The sequence below is a fragment of the Ornithodoros turicata genome, chromosome 1 (genome assembly GCF_037126465.1).
Source record: "Ornithodoros turicata isolate Travis chromosome 1, ASM3712646v1, whole genome shotgun sequence".
In the NCBI taxonomy this organism is placed as follows: domain Eukaryota; kingdom Metazoa; phylum Arthropoda; class Arachnida; order Ixodida; family Argasidae; genus Ornithodoros; species Ornithodoros turicata.
The window spans coordinates 45529103-45544155 of record NC_088201.1 but is presented as its reverse complement, the minus strand read 5'-3'; the positions used below and the strand labels follow the sequence as shown (position 1 = coordinate 45544155).

The following is a 15053-nucleotide window of genomic DNA, read 5'->3' as shown; positions in this document are numbered from 1 at the left end:
ACCACGGCCGCTCTGTTCACGGCCGTAAGTTTGCCTGCTGACTATAGGGTAGAACATACCAAACAACATAGACTGAAGAAACGACAGGACAACTGCTTGTTATGTCAGCACCTGTTGTGTACTCAAGTTTGTTCAGTCTTTGTTGATTCTGCTGCGTTTCAGTATCTCGTATGTCTCTATTTTACATTTGTAAGACCAATATTGGAATACGCCTGCGTTGTGTGCGAGACTCATTCCCTAGTGAATATTAGTGAAATCGAAAAAGTACAGAATAATGCAGTTAGATTTGGGCCCGTTTGCACGCAACTTCTGCTAGGATCCTAACCTTGAGGAATTTCCTTTGGCACAGCGCTGGCAGTGCATTTCGCTGATAGGAAAGTTTACGTCAGTAGCACGTGACAAAAGCACTAGCAAGGCTGCGCTAAAGGAAATTCCTCAAGGTTAGGATACTAGCTGAAGTTTCGTGCAAGCGGGCCTTGTTCTTTCATGGTATAAATACAGTGACAGTGTCACCCAAATGAAGGCTATGCTGGGATGGGAACTCATGAGTATTCGGAGGAGAAACTTCAGACTCTTTTTTTTTTTTTTTTTTTTTTTTTGTAATAGCGTGTTTCTCTACCTACGCACCCGCTTGCTAGTTCGTGGATGGAACAGCGTGTCCAATATTATGAGTCTATTGGATTCACATCATTACTTATTTCCTCCAACATATGTCTCAGCGAGATTAGACCACGGCAGGAAAGTATTTTTTTATTCCGTGTTAGCGCCGCGAAGCAGCTGTGGCTATGAGCGGTGTAAGATGTGGACAGATGGAGAGAGGACAGCAGGAAGGAGTGGAGGACAGGACGTCCTGGGTCGACTTCAGGGGCGACTGTGCCGGCATTCGTCTAGAAAGTCTTCCGAAAACCTAGGGAAAACCTCAGACACCACAGCCTGTGGTAGGATTCGAACCCACCACCTCCCAGTCTTCAGCACGACCTTGTCTACCACCAACGAGCGGGACGCCTTATCCCTCTTGGCCATGCCGCTTGTAGCAGGGTCATTCCATGCCAAACGTCCCAGACATTGCGCTCGACCAATCCCGATTAACTTCAAATAAATCGTGGTTGATTGTCCCCATGCAGCCAATGCTCTCCCGGATTATTTTTGTCGCTAAAAAAATTTTCGCGCCGTGGCCGCCTCTTGAAGACTGTGATGTGACATGTAGCCTACCTGGCGAAAAAAAATTTTTTTCATAGCTATTTAAACTGTTTAGCGCTGTTGTGTAGGAGGCATAGAACGTGTTAAAAATATTTTCAGGTGCGCAGACTTGGAAGAGTACGCAGAAAAGAATTTCGGAAATATTGCTTTTTACCACATATTGAGCCGTCAATTGCACACTGAAGTTGTCCCGATAAAAATATGAGACCAGTTGCATTTGATAGTATGCCCCTTGAACGTTTATTTTACGAAGTTTCATCGAAACACTTTTTGTTTTAGCAGCGAAAACATTTTTTGAACTTGACTACCCCCGCACACATCCGGCATTGCCCCACGAAGCTGCCGCCAACAACAACATATATATTCTGATGATGAAGTGGGGAGGTTTTCCACTTTAGGAGTGGAACTCTACCCCATAGCTAGGGGCTGCTGCCAAACGCACACGGGACCTGCCGAAACCGATTTGCGTTGCCTACAAAAAGATGTCGTACAAATTAACTTTCAAAGTTTCAGGTTCTCATGAGAACGGCCACATACATCTATAGCTCGCCTATTACATCTATAGCTCGCTTTGATCGGAGGCGACATCGTCCTCCTGAGCTGGCTCCTTATATTCAATGACGTCACTTCGACAGTTTTAAGTCGTCCCTTTTGTTATTATGTTCTTTGGTGGTAGCCCAAAAGAGTGAAGCTGTCGTTGTCGACCAGTGAAGGAGCTGTTTTTTGTGTGTCTCCATAACATTATGGGTCTGTTTCTTCTGCTTCCTTCTTGCTTGTTTCTCTTTGCTTTTGGGAACAGCAAGCCTCCATCATGACTAACCTTTCCCCTCCTTTTTTATCACCATTAAACATTAAACCCTTATTTTTTTTTAGTTCCGTGTTACCACCGCAAAGCAACTTTGTTTATAAGCGGCGTACAGAGAGACAGATGGAAAGAGGACAGCAGGGAGGAGTGAGAAACGGAGGGGTTAGTATTCGTCCTAGGCCGACTTCAACGGCAACTGTGCCGACATGCGTGTGGAAAGACTGCCGGAAAACCCAGGGAAAACCCAGACAGCAGAGCCGGTGTGGGGATTCGAACCCGCGTCACCTCCCAGTCTCGGCGTGGAAAGCGGCCACGCTAACCACTATGCCACGACACCCTTCATTGCCTGGCGCCGCAGAGTCGGTGCTAGTGAGCGTTTTGTGCGTGATCGCTCCAACAAATTATGGTTATTCAATAGACTGCCAGTGCCCGTTGTCACCGAAGTACATCCCTTTTTCTTTCATGCCGATACCTAGGTGTTATACTTGATCGCGACCTAACTTGGTTCCGCCATGTGAAGATGATTACCACAAAGGCGACTGCCTCAGTTCACGTCCTCAGACGTATCGCTGGTGCGTCCTGGGGCCCGTCCTGCTCTGATCTTCATCGCGTCCATCAGGCCCTCGTGTTGGGGACACTACGCTACAGCCTCCCTATCTTGCATGCCCTCAGCCAAACACAGGAGCGCGAGCTCCTTAACATCCAAGCCCGCGGCCTTCGCATTTGTCTGGGAGTACCACGAACATCAGAGACTTACGGCACGCTTGCTGAAGCACGGGAGACTCCTGTCCCTCTTCTGCGGGATGCTGATACACTTCGAGTATATTCTCGCTATCTAACCAGTCACCCTCACCACTATCTTTGCCATATTGACGACGAATGCCCTGACTCAGCTTTCGGCAAGACCATCGCCCGCCTGAAGGATCATCTTCCTCCCTCCCCAACCACTCCCACATATGCGCCAGCAATGTGGACCCTTGCGCGTCCTGATATCTGCTCCACCATCCCTGGTCTTCAGCGCAAGCGTGACACTCCCGCACCTGTAGCCCTCCAACTCGCTCTCCATTGTTTGCACTCCACGTATCAGAATCATCGCCAGGTATACACGGACGGCTCAGTCACGGCAGACAGCTCGGGTGCTGCATTTTATATCCCTGATAGTGACTTTCAGCAAGCCGTTGTCCTCCCATACCCAATGTCTTCTATGGAAGCGGAACTCCTCGGCATCCTCTCTGCTCTACAGCACCTGCTCGGTCTGCCGGCTGCACAGTGGGTTGTTCTGACTGACAGCAAGTCTTCACTGGATTTGCTGCTCTCGTTTCGCCCCAGCACCATATGCACTCTCCACACGCTCATACTACAAGCTCTGACACAACTTGCGGTAACTGGCCATTCTGTGACGCTTCAATGGATCCCGGGACACGTAGGCCTTCTGGGTAACACCCGCGCAGACACAATAGCAAGAGACGCAACATCTAACAGAGCTCTTCCTGCCACCCCTCTGCCCCTAACGATGTCTGTCTGCTCCCTGCACATTCGTCGGTGGCGTTATGTCCGTACCCGGCAGTTCCGAGCGGACTCTACCTCATATCATCATTTCGTACGCCTCATTGACCCCATGCAGGACTTCACTATTGCCTGCCGCTGCAATAGAGCTGAAGAATCACTCCTCCACCGCCTTCGAACGAATGTTGCACGGACACCCTCACTCCTGCATAAAATGCGCCAGACGAACTCCCCCGATTGCACAACTTGTTATGTGGAAGCCGATATCGAGCACTACCTCCTATCCTGTAACCGGTACCTCCCAGAAAGACTCGTCCTCCAACGCCACTTGCGACAACTTGGCTACCCTAACGTCTCTTTGGCCACCCTGCTCGGCCCGGTCCTGCACAACCAGGAGGCAGTTACGACTGCCCTCTTGAGCTTTCTCCGTGCAACCGGTCTCTCGACCAGCCTCTAAGGCCCTTTTGTGTATCTGTCTGTGTGTATGTGTGTGTGTATTCCGTTTTCTTTCCTTTTTTTCGTTTCTTTCTTTTTTTCTTTTCTTCTTTTTTTTCGTTTCTTTCCTTTTTTTCATTTTTTCGTTTCTTTCCTTTTTTTTCATTTTTTCGTTTCTTTCTTTTTTTTCTTTTTTTTCGTTTTCTCTCTATTTTTTCGTTTTCTTTCCTCTATTTCGTTTTCTCCCTTTTTTTCGCTTTCTTTCTTTCGTTTTTTTTCGTTTTCTTTCTTGCCGCCTTCTTTCCTTTTTTCGTTTTCTTCCTATCTTTTCGTCCCCTTTCCTTTTCCGTTCCTCTTTACGAAAGGAATAGCAAGTCGGCCTTTGCCTGACTAACCTTTCCTTGTTTTTTTTTTCTCAATAAACATATCCCCCCCTTTTTTCTTTCTTTCTGTTTTGCGGAATAGCAAGCCGACATACCGTTCGGCTGACATTTCCTCTTTTTTGTGCTTTGTTCTAATAAATATCCCCCCGCCCCAGGTCCAGTACTTCTACTGAACTGTGTCGCCGCAGTAGACAGTTCTCGTGAGAACCTGAAGCTTGGAAGATTGTTTCTCTCTCTCTCTCTGTCTTTATCGCTGACGAATGGAAATCGGTTTGGGTAGCTTCAGTGTCCGTTTGCCGGGAGCGGCGGCGATGAGTCTTGGGGTGATTGGGAGATTTTAGGGAAGATACAAACACTAGTTTATTACATAGGGAGACGTTAAAAGGTAAAATGGGCAAGGGGTCGACGTTTCGACAGTGGCACTGTCTTCCTCAGGACGTCCTGACGAAGACAGTGCCACTGTCGAAACGTCGACCCCTTGCCCATTTTACTTTTTAAGGTCTCCCTATGTAACAAACTAGTGTTTGTAACTTCCCTAAAATCTGTTTCCGCGTCTATTTTTGCAACTTCTATATACATATATATATATATATATATATATATACAAAGGGAAAAAAGCCGAAGCTGTGTAGCTGCAGGTTGAGCTCATGTTTACAATTTGATCGTGCACTCCTAGCCAAGGACAGCTGTTTCGGTCTGCTTGGACCACATCAGCCTGGCGCAGGGAATTGACACGATCTTGGATCAGCGCAACAGTGCGTCTCGGCTAGACGTGAATGTTCCACGATGACGGCGCCACCTCTGGAGGCCGCAGTGCAAGCCAGCAAGTACACACACAAAGGGAAAATAGCCGCGGCGATCCAAGATCGTGTCACTTCCCTGCGCCAGGCTGACGAGGTCCAAGTAGACCGAAACAGCTGTCCTTGGCTGGGAGTGCACGATCAAATTGTAAACATGTGCTCAACGTGCAGCTACAGAGCTTCGGCTATTTTCCCTTTGTATGTGTACTTGCTGGCTCGCACTTCGGTCTCCACAGGTGGCGCCGTCACGGTGGAACATTGACGACTCGCCGAGACGCACTGTTGCGCCGATCCAAGATCGTGTCACTTCCCTGCACGATCAAATTGTAAATATATATATATATATTTTTTTTTTCATGGTCAATATCCCAGTGGAATAGGTTGCCAGAACACGTTGTGAATTCAACTGACCATAACGAGTTCTACATTAATTTGTCTTCGTTGTGAAGAATTGTTACATTGTAAGTCACGTGGGCTTTTGCACACATTCATGGTGGTTTTCTGTGGGAGTGCCTTTGAATGCGTTGCACTGTAACTAACAGGAGTGTTTTCCTGAGTTCTTTCTTTTTTCTTGTCAGTGAAACTAGCCCCCCTACTGTAATGCCACGGCGATGTAGCTAAACAAACAACAACAACGACAACATAGATGAATGGATGATGATGATGATGTGGGATGTTTCCCTGCGTTGAGTGCAGGACCCTACCCCATTCCAAAAAGGTTCGCATGATAGGATGACGAGGGAAGGAAATCCCTACAGTTCGTCAAGGAGGCCGGTGGCCCTCAGAAAGGAAAGAAAAGCGCCAAGTGCACGACACTGATGTCCAGGGTTACTCCATATGGGCCGAGAACTTTGCAGATGTTGAATGGCCCCTGATCCAGTATTTCAAGTTGACATTTACATACAAATAAATAAAAAAATATTGCCTAGCTTCATTTCTCTAGGTACCTACACACGCGCTTGCTACTTCGTGGATGAACACACTTCATAAAGGCAAATACAATAGCACCTTCTGGTCCTAAGTGTCTCGATATCGCGGTGGTTAATGCAGAAAAGATCATCTCAACGCACCTCCTACGATGGACCCTTTAGGTGATCGAGGATTATCTAGAAACAAGGCTAATCATCATTGACTACATAAATCACCGTAACTCCATGGATTCGGTGCTCGATTTAGTCTCTTCGGTCGAAGAAGCGAAGGCGCGAAGACAAATAGCGATGGCTGTCTTCCTGGACATCAAACGGGCGTACGATTCCGTAAGCCACCCTTGTGTTATTCATGGGTTGTTGCAGGCCCAGGTGCCTCATAGGGCGCTGACGTGGCTTTCCGACTTCCTCCATCAACGGAAGATTTTCGTCACTACAGGCGAGGGGAACACGGAAAAGATCACTGTGCCACAGGGAGTTCCTCAAGGAAGTGTTCTTAGCCCCCTGTTATTTAACATTGTCTTGATGGGCCTCAAGGGTTGCCTTTCTCGGAGGGCGCATCTGTCCATCTATGCTGATGACATTTGCGTCTGGACGGTTGGCAAGTCCCGCCCTGCAATTCAGCGTCGGCTCCAGAGCTCACTTGATGCCATACATGCCTACTTCCTGAAAGCTGGGATGGACATCTCCACTGAGAAAAGCGCTACGCTTCCGTTTACCCGGAAAGAGATGCGCCGGTTTCAACTACACATCGGAGGATCTCCCTTAAGGCAGGTTAGGCACCACAGGTTCCTCGGTGTTGTGTTGGACCGCAATCTGTCGTGGGCAAGACACATTGATTATCTCACTTCAAAGGCGCAACGTTGGGGAAATGTGATACGTCACTTTGCCGGCTTGCGCTGGGGATGTAGTGAGCGGGACCTTCTTGCACTCCACAATGCGCTTGTTCGTGGCTCAGCAGCCTACAGCATTCCTGCGTTGCACGGACTATCACGGACATCCGAACACAAGCTCCGTTGCGCCTTGGCGCGCAGCTTGCGGACCTGTCTTGGCGTTCCGCGTTGCGCTGAGACGAGGATGGTGGTAGCCGAAGCCAGGGAACTCCCAATTGGCGTCCTCCGCCAGAGAGAAACTTTCCGCCACTATTTGCGATTGCGCGCTCACCATCGCCGTCACCCACTGGTACAGAAGCTTCGTAAGCGGAACCACAGCAAAATCGCGCAGTGTGCGCAAGAACTAACGAACCATATACCTGCCTTCACTGTTGCCCCAACCGCTTCTTCAGTAGCACTCGGCTCATGGAGTAACCAAGGTAGAAATTTGGGGTAGTTGGTACATAGCCATGAGTAAAATCTTGCAGCCAAAGAGAGGACATCCCCAGCGCAAGCCGGCAAAGTGACGTATCACATTTCCCCAACGTTGCGCCTTTGAAGTGAGATAATCAATGTGTCTTGCCCACGACAGATTGCGGTCCAACACAACACCGAGGAACCTGTGGTGCCTAATCTGCCTTAAGGGAGATCCTCCGATGTGTAGTTGAAACCGGCGCATCTCTTTCCGGGTAAACGGAAGCGTAGCTCTTTTCTCAGTGGAGATGTCCATCCCAGCTTTCAGGAAGTAGGCATGTATGGCATCAAGTGAGCTCTGGAGCCGACGCTGAATTGCAGGGCGGGACTTGCCAACCGTCCAGACGCAAATGTCATCAGCATAGATGGACAGATGCGCCCTCCGAGCAAGCCACCCTTGAGGCCCATCAAGACAATGTTAAATAACAGGGGGCTAAGAACATTTCCTTGAGGAACTCCCTGTGGCAGTGATCTTTTCCGTGTTCCCCTCGCCTGTAGTGACGAAAACCTTCCGTTGATGGAGGAAGTCGGAGAGCCACGTCAGCGCCCTATGAGGCACCTGTGCCTGCAACAACCCATGAATAACACAAGGGTGGCTTACGGAATCGTACGCCCGTTTGATGTCCAGGAAGACAGCCATCGCTATTTGTCTTCGCGCCTTCGCTTCTTCGACCGAAGAGACTAAATCGAGCACCGAATCCATGGAGTTACGGTGATTTATGTAGTCAATGATGATTAGCCTTGTTTCTAGATAATCCTCGATCACCTAAAGGGTCCATCGTAGGAGGTGCGTTGAGATGATCTATTCTGCATTAACCACCGCGATATCGAGACACTTAGGACCAGAAGGTGCTATTGTATTTGCCTTTATGAAGTGTGTCCATCCACGAAGTAGCAAGCGCGTGTGTAGGTACCTAGAGAAATGAAGCTAGGCAATATTTTTTTATTTGTTTGTTTGTAAATGTCAACTTGAAATGCTGGATCAGGGGCCATTCAACATCTGCAAAGTTCTCGGCCCATGGAGTAACCCTGGACATCAGTGTCGTGCACTTGGCGCTTTTCTTTCCTTTCTGAGGGCCACCGGCCTCCTTCACGAACTGTAGGGATTTCCTTCCCTCTTCATCCTCTCATATGAACCTCTTTGGAATGGGGTAGGGTCCTGCACTCAACGCAGGGAAACATCCCACATCATCATCATCCATTCATCTATGTTGTTGTTGTTGTGTACATAAATCACAGTGTCAACTTACGGTCACACCTTAGAGTGTCACAATCAGGAGCGCCTGAACATATCAATCCGTTCAGCTGCCACTCCGGACGTCATCCACAATAACGTTTGGAGTACCAAACGCAAAGCGGGATGTCTCCTTAGCAACATTCAGCGACTTTTTCATCAATCTCGACAACTCAAATGGGGGTCTAAGTGTAGTTCGTACAGCACTAAAGCACTAAAGAAAAATTACAATAGACGTGTAGAACGGCAAAGGTGGCACCTTTATTGCGAGCATATTTATTGCATATTTGCATTATTGCATATATATTGCGTAGTTCTAGCAGCTAGAGGGATCCTATAGGCTATAATACATGGATGTAATTATAAGTGTTCATTAAGTATATTAGCTATCTCTTTGTTATCTGGTTACAGGATGTGTCAACCAAAAGCATAAGCTGTCGAAACTGGCTGATCGCAGGAGCAGCTTCGTCAGGAAAGTTGTCTAACAGCCCTTGAAGCCTTTGGTATACGCGCCCGTATGGTGTTTGTTGATGGAAACTAAATAATTAGCATCATACATGAATTCAATCAGGATAGCACTTTTCTATCAGGTTTTATACCTGCATAAGCTTTCATGTAGGCACCGTATTGCTTGCTTCCGCAGAAGAGTCTTTTGCTGCTGTGTTCGTTCTTTCCTTTTTCTCTGAGTGTAGATGTCCTGTTAGTGATTGATGGGGCTGCGCTATTTCTGTAGCATTGATCGATTATGCGTATGTATGAAGTTCTGACGTGAAAAAATAGCCGGCAACGTCAGGGTGAACATTGATGCCGACGCTTTCTGTGCAAAACAGTTCCAAAACCACATACGTTGGCGGAACGAGGTAAGTGGGGCACAGTCTAACGACACACCTAAAGACGTGAAGCACTGTTTATGGGAAACATCCGAAGCACTACATTACACGTATTCTTGGAGGGCACGAAAAAACTGCGTACGTCCACTGTTATTAGCAATATTACAAGCTACTTCCTGTGGCATCTCCCTCTATTCAAAACGTGAGAAAGCAGCAGTCACGTCTTTTGCGTTAGGGACACGCGACTTTTGGCGATGGCTGTCTGGAAGGCACTATCCTTCGTACTTTGTATTAGTGGTAAGTTGCTGCACGTTAACTCAGCGGACATTTCTTGTCCGAGACTATACTGTTGTTCTTCAGACACCCATAGAAGTCGTGTACGAAGAGTAGGTCCTTTGGCGACTCTTCCAGTTTATACCCCATTTGTTTACCGTAGTATAATACAGTGACTGTCCTGGTGCCTTAGAAATGCTGCCAGGGTTGAATCACGGTGAATGGCACCGTTAAGGCAGGACCTGTCGATTGTTGTACAGAGATTGTAGGGCTTTTGTTTTCCCCTATGAGCAGGACATGCAACACAGTCCTTAAAAAAAACTGGCTTTTGTAAAACAATACTCGCAATTCTCACCACACATAATTACTGCTTTGGATTATTGCTGCACAGTTTCCCAGGCGAAGCGCTCTGTGGTCTACCCAAGGATCCTGGAAAGCAGGGATTCCAATGGACATAAGGTCGTTTCTATCAATGACGATATCTCGCTGCGCTTATCCCGAACCACCGTGTTCGCTCGACCCCTGACATTTATGTCCTATGAGGGAGGTCAACTGAACAAAAAAGTGGCAAGTATAACTCGTTGAGTATTAAAATAGTCTTCTCTAAACATTTTCAAACTAATACTTCCATAGTAAATTATAACATTTTGCAATTTACCACACAGCTAAATCTAATTTAGCAGTGCCATAAAATTTTGAGATCAGCAGCATTCAAGATGCATACGAGGCATGTACAATCCATTCGGTTCCAGAATGCGTGGACTATTATGTACACTCGAAATATGGCAGTCGTCAAAAAAGCCAGACGGCGGCCGGGCGACTGCCATATTTCAACTGTTCATGTCCCCAGGCAACTTCAGGCTTGTGTTGTGTTTGTTCCTTTGTATGTTTCAGCCTCAGAACTATTACTTTCATCGTGTACTATTATGAGCGCCACACATACTATACCGGGTGTTTCACAAAGGTCCCCCGGGTGAATAATTCGTGAACAGGTGGAGCCCTCGAAGAACTTTCTTTTTGGCAAAGACTCTTGGCACATCGGCCATGAGCTGAGTAGTGAGCAGCTCATTTTGCATACGCTCACTAATTAAATGAACATCCTGACTTTTAAATTTTACTTCGCAGGCTTACGGAACTAGAGCACTGCACGGGCCGCATTCTTATAGGTTCAGGCCCTGCCCGATCCCGGCCTTACTTTGATTTACCTGCCCGAGGCCGGTCTGACGGCTGCATACATAGCACGGGCCCGGCCCAAGCTCGAAGTATCCTAGGTTGCTCGGCCCAAGCCCTCTCCGAGCCCTGCCCGAGGCAGAGAAATTTATAGGCTACCCGGACCGGACCGGACCAGCCCAGCTCAGTGTAAAAGGCTGTAAAATTTGACCTTGGCTAATTAATAGAGGGGCAACACAGGCTCGAGCCTGACGTAGGCCCGGCAATGCATGGGTCCGGGCCCGGCCCGGGCCCATAATAGTCAAACCCCAACCCAGCCCAGGCTCGCAATAAGACATTACCCGACCCGGCCCGGTTTTCGGGTAAGCCCGAGCCCGCGCAGTGCTCTATACAGAACCTCTGTTTTACGTATCCGGACCTTCAGCGAAAAATATTCCAAGAAAAAAAAGCGTCGACACATAGTGATTTTTTCGAGTAATGAATCTGTTTTGATTTACATATTTCTTGCGCGGAGCAGTGCACCAATGCGCTCTTTGGATCAGCTATCCGGCTGTCAATTTCGTGTTTATCCTGGTCGGGTTCACCTGGGTGGCACACATGTAACACCCGATCAAATGCTTTGGACAAGTCTAAAAAAATCACGTCAGTTTGGCCACGATCATTTAGAACGCTTGAAAAGTCACGAATTGTTTCAATTAGCTGTGTTACTGTGGAGAGTCCAGAAACCACCCATGCTGGAAAGGTGTGAAGAAACCGTTATATTCGAGAAATGTAACCAGATGTTTGTTCACGATGTGTTTTAGAATCTTACCGCACGTTGGTAGCAGTGATAATTACGAGGGTCTAGTAAAATGCCGGTCTTATGTATGGGAATAACTTTGGCCACTTTCCACTGTTTTGGGGTCACTCCTGTAGAAAGATACTTTTTATATATCAGGTAAAGGTACTCGCTCAGGTGAAGGTAAAATCAGTGAAAATATTTCCAAAAGGTGAGTAAACATTACGAACATATGCATTCTTTTGAGATTCAGTCTGCGTCTTGCACATTCTGAAAATTGCAAGAACGGAAATTTTTACTCACTGGTCATTGAAACAAGTTTTGTGCTGTGTGCACCTTGCCATAGTTTCCATAATAATGAAAGTTTTTTTTGTTTTTTTTAGTTAGTGGTTGCTCGTGCCGCTACAAACAGCGGGAAAATGGTTCAGCTGCTCTGCTTCATTTTCTTTAAGTAACGAGTGTGACAACTGACCCGTGTGACAAGTCTCCCCAGTTTCCCATGCTCCCGATTTGTCTGTACTGATACGTGCAGGAGATACGGGAGGAGACGAAAAATGATGCCAACGAAACTGTGGGACGGTATGCTCTAGAGCTGACAAAAACATATTCCACGTTTACAAGAAACATCCGAGATGTAGCGTACACTAATTGGAAATCTCCACTTCTGTAAAATACGAGCAAGAAGTAAGCAAGTTAGGCAACTTAAAAATCTGACATCTGATTGCCTTCTGATGTGATGTGATGTAATGTGATGTGATAAAGAAAAAAATGAGGATGTGAGTTTCGACGAAGTCGAACTGGCTACCGTAGTACACTTACTCACAGAAAGTACAAACAGATGATGGGATGATGAAAGAACAAAAGAGATGATGCCCAGAGACGAACAGAGATGATAATATCTTCGGAACACGTTTACTTTTTCATCGCTTCATTAAACAGAGCAGAACCGTCTCCTCTTTTTAAATCCTGGCATGTATTTTGCCTTCAGATTAATGTCGACCATATCGAGGACAATCTCTACCGTGACCCTGAACAACAAGCTGCTATTATAATACGAGAAACGTCTACTGGAACGGAGCTGGTAAGATAATGAGGAATTCAAGCTCTAACCTCGATTAGTTATGACCATCATGACAGCTATGATTATTAGTTATGCAGTCAGCTACTCGTGACTATGCTTGGAAAGATGACTATGCTTGAAAATGTTTGGCCTATTAGTGAAGCACACGCAGTGAGATGAGATGGATTTCGAACAGTTCGGTTGACGTTGTATTTGCAGCAAGGAATGCTGAAGAATAAATTCAGGATCAAATCACTGCCGTTGGAACCGCGCGTCAGTGGGCAGGTGGCCCATGTGTTGGAAGAAATGGCAGTCGACGAAAACCTCGACGTGTTAGATCTCAGTGAGTATCAAAGTCATGGTGAGCGGCTTCCTGAAAAATGTAATTGATGGATTTCGCTCGCTCAATAACCTCAAGCAACGAAAACAAATTGAACAGTTCGCGACAACATAATGCATTATCGTAAGTACCAGCCAGCATGTATGTAGACCTACTAGTTATGGAAATGGAAGAAAATATTGGATGCAGAGTACTTGCTCCGGTAAAGCAGTAAAAATAACTAATATAAGATTGAGTTACAAGAAAAAACAAATAAATAAATACAATAATTGGAGGAAAATATGTGTGACAGGGACTCCCTATCATTGGCTAGTACAGAAAAAGAAAAAGTCAAATGCAAAAGATCAAAATTCTTTGTCCGATCCCATGTCTGTAACAAATGATATCAGAGCAATCAGTGCAGTTTTTGAGGCATCCTCCACCTTTGTTTCAAAGAGATTCCGGGGAAGCACAGCGAATCTTCCAGACTTGTCAGAGCATGACAAGTCTGGAAGCCGATAGAAAGCGAGCTGAGGCGAGCTCCATCTTGGGACGAACACAAGACATAGGGGTGTAGGAAAAATCATCCCCGGAAAAAATGTCCCCAGAGTAATCGTTCCCGGACAAAACGTCCCCAGGAAAAATGTCCCCCGGAGAAATCGTCCCCGCAAGACTCGTATCAAGAGAAGTAGTTTTCATCAAACGGCTCCCCTCAACCGCATGGTGAACTGTCAAAAACAAGCCTACGCTAACCTAACCTCTGAAAACTAACCTAGGACTCGGTTCTAACCTAGGTTCCCGCCGGGGACGTTTTTTCCGTGGGACATTTTCTCCAGGGGACGATTTTTCCGCATCCCAAGACAGAGCCTCCAACAGCCCAGGCAAAGTCACGAAAAGCCAATCGGACGCTGAGCCCCGGCGCTAGCAGTCAGCTAGCTTTTTCGTGAATTACCTTCGCTGTGCTTCCGAATCGAAAGATTCGCTGTGCTTCCCCAGGATCTTTTTGCAGTATCCATGGCACACTGCCTGAGGAGTCAGGGCCAAGCGCCGAAAACCTTCCCAATATTCAATGAGCCACTATCCTGTGCTACGAGTGCGAGGGACAGAGTACACGCTGCTTACCTGCTGCTTGTCTGCTTACCATCTTCTGGCGAAGTATACATGGTTATTTTGAATTGCCCCATACATCTGATATTTTAGGACAGATTCTCACATGCTTTGCTTTTTCGTTTCATGTTCCAGCCGACGCTACAGATCACATTGGTGACGACGGTAAGTACAAATTTCCAACCTCACTCTTGCAGGAGACAACAGTAATATCGATTTTATCTTTTTGTTAGGAATTCTATGGGTGTCTTATTATCATGGTACAAGAATCCTCAGGTAGTCAAAATTAATCCACAGACTGACCACGTGGGGTTATTCAGGAAGTTACTAGAGAAAGGGAACTCGTTACCCATTAAGCGTGCAAAAAATGCAACTCAGTTACTAACAAAGTTACAGGTGATGGAAACTTGAAGTTCCTAAGCTACTTTGCAGAAGTAACGAATTACTTTAAAGTTACTCGTTCTCCACTAGTATACACTTTTTAGTTCCTGACCATTCCATAATTAATTCAGATACTGATGTCACAATGGGTGGTCCATGACGTTTTTCACAAGTGTTGATATGTCAAAATCATACCGATCTTCGATATAATGAAAGATGTGCTTAGGATGGCACTTAATAATTTCGGTTCCGTAATAAAATCCTTCAACGGAGCACAAAGCATGTGTCGGTTCCATGAATTGTGTTCTACAACACAACAGAGGTCGGCACTCATGCTCACTCATCTCCAGCAGCTCCTTGTTTGCTCACTCGCGTGTTGCTCAGTTCACCGTTTGTTCACTCCCACTCATTTACTTCCCGCTCAGCTGTCCGTTTGCTCACTCATGCTCAACTCATTCGTCACATTGAGCATGAGTTAGCATGCTCATGGGTGCGAATTT

General features: G+C 46.6%; 2 protein-coding genes across 3 annotated transcripts in view; one reads left to right on the top strand and one right to left on the bottom strand.

Moving 5' to 3' along the window:
• The window catches only part of LOC135398612 (leukocyte elastase inhibitor-like), a 208054-nt gene that overhangs the window by 85419 nt on the left and 107582 nt on the right, over positions 1–15053 (bottom strand). The gene's annotated exons all lie outside the window — the stretch shown is intronic.
• The window catches only part of LOC135378152 (venom metalloproteinase BumaMPs1-like), a 43709-nt gene continuing 38281 nt past the window's right edge, over positions 9626–15053 (top strand). The window contains exons 1-5 of one of the 2 annotated variants that reach the window (XM_064611062.1): positions 9626–9762; positions 10130–10305; positions 12675–12767; positions 12966–13089; positions 14308–14337. In XM_064611062.1, coding sequence (XP_064467132.1) covers positions 9720–9762; positions 10130–10305; positions 12675–12767; positions 12966–13089; positions 14308–14337 — 466 coding nt within the window. In that variant the 5' untranslated portion in view covers positions 9626–9719. The remainder of the gene's footprint in view (positions 9763–10129; positions 10306–12674; positions 12768–12965; positions 13090–14307; positions 14338–15053) is intronic. The other variant, XM_064611061.1, reaches the window with a different exon arrangement.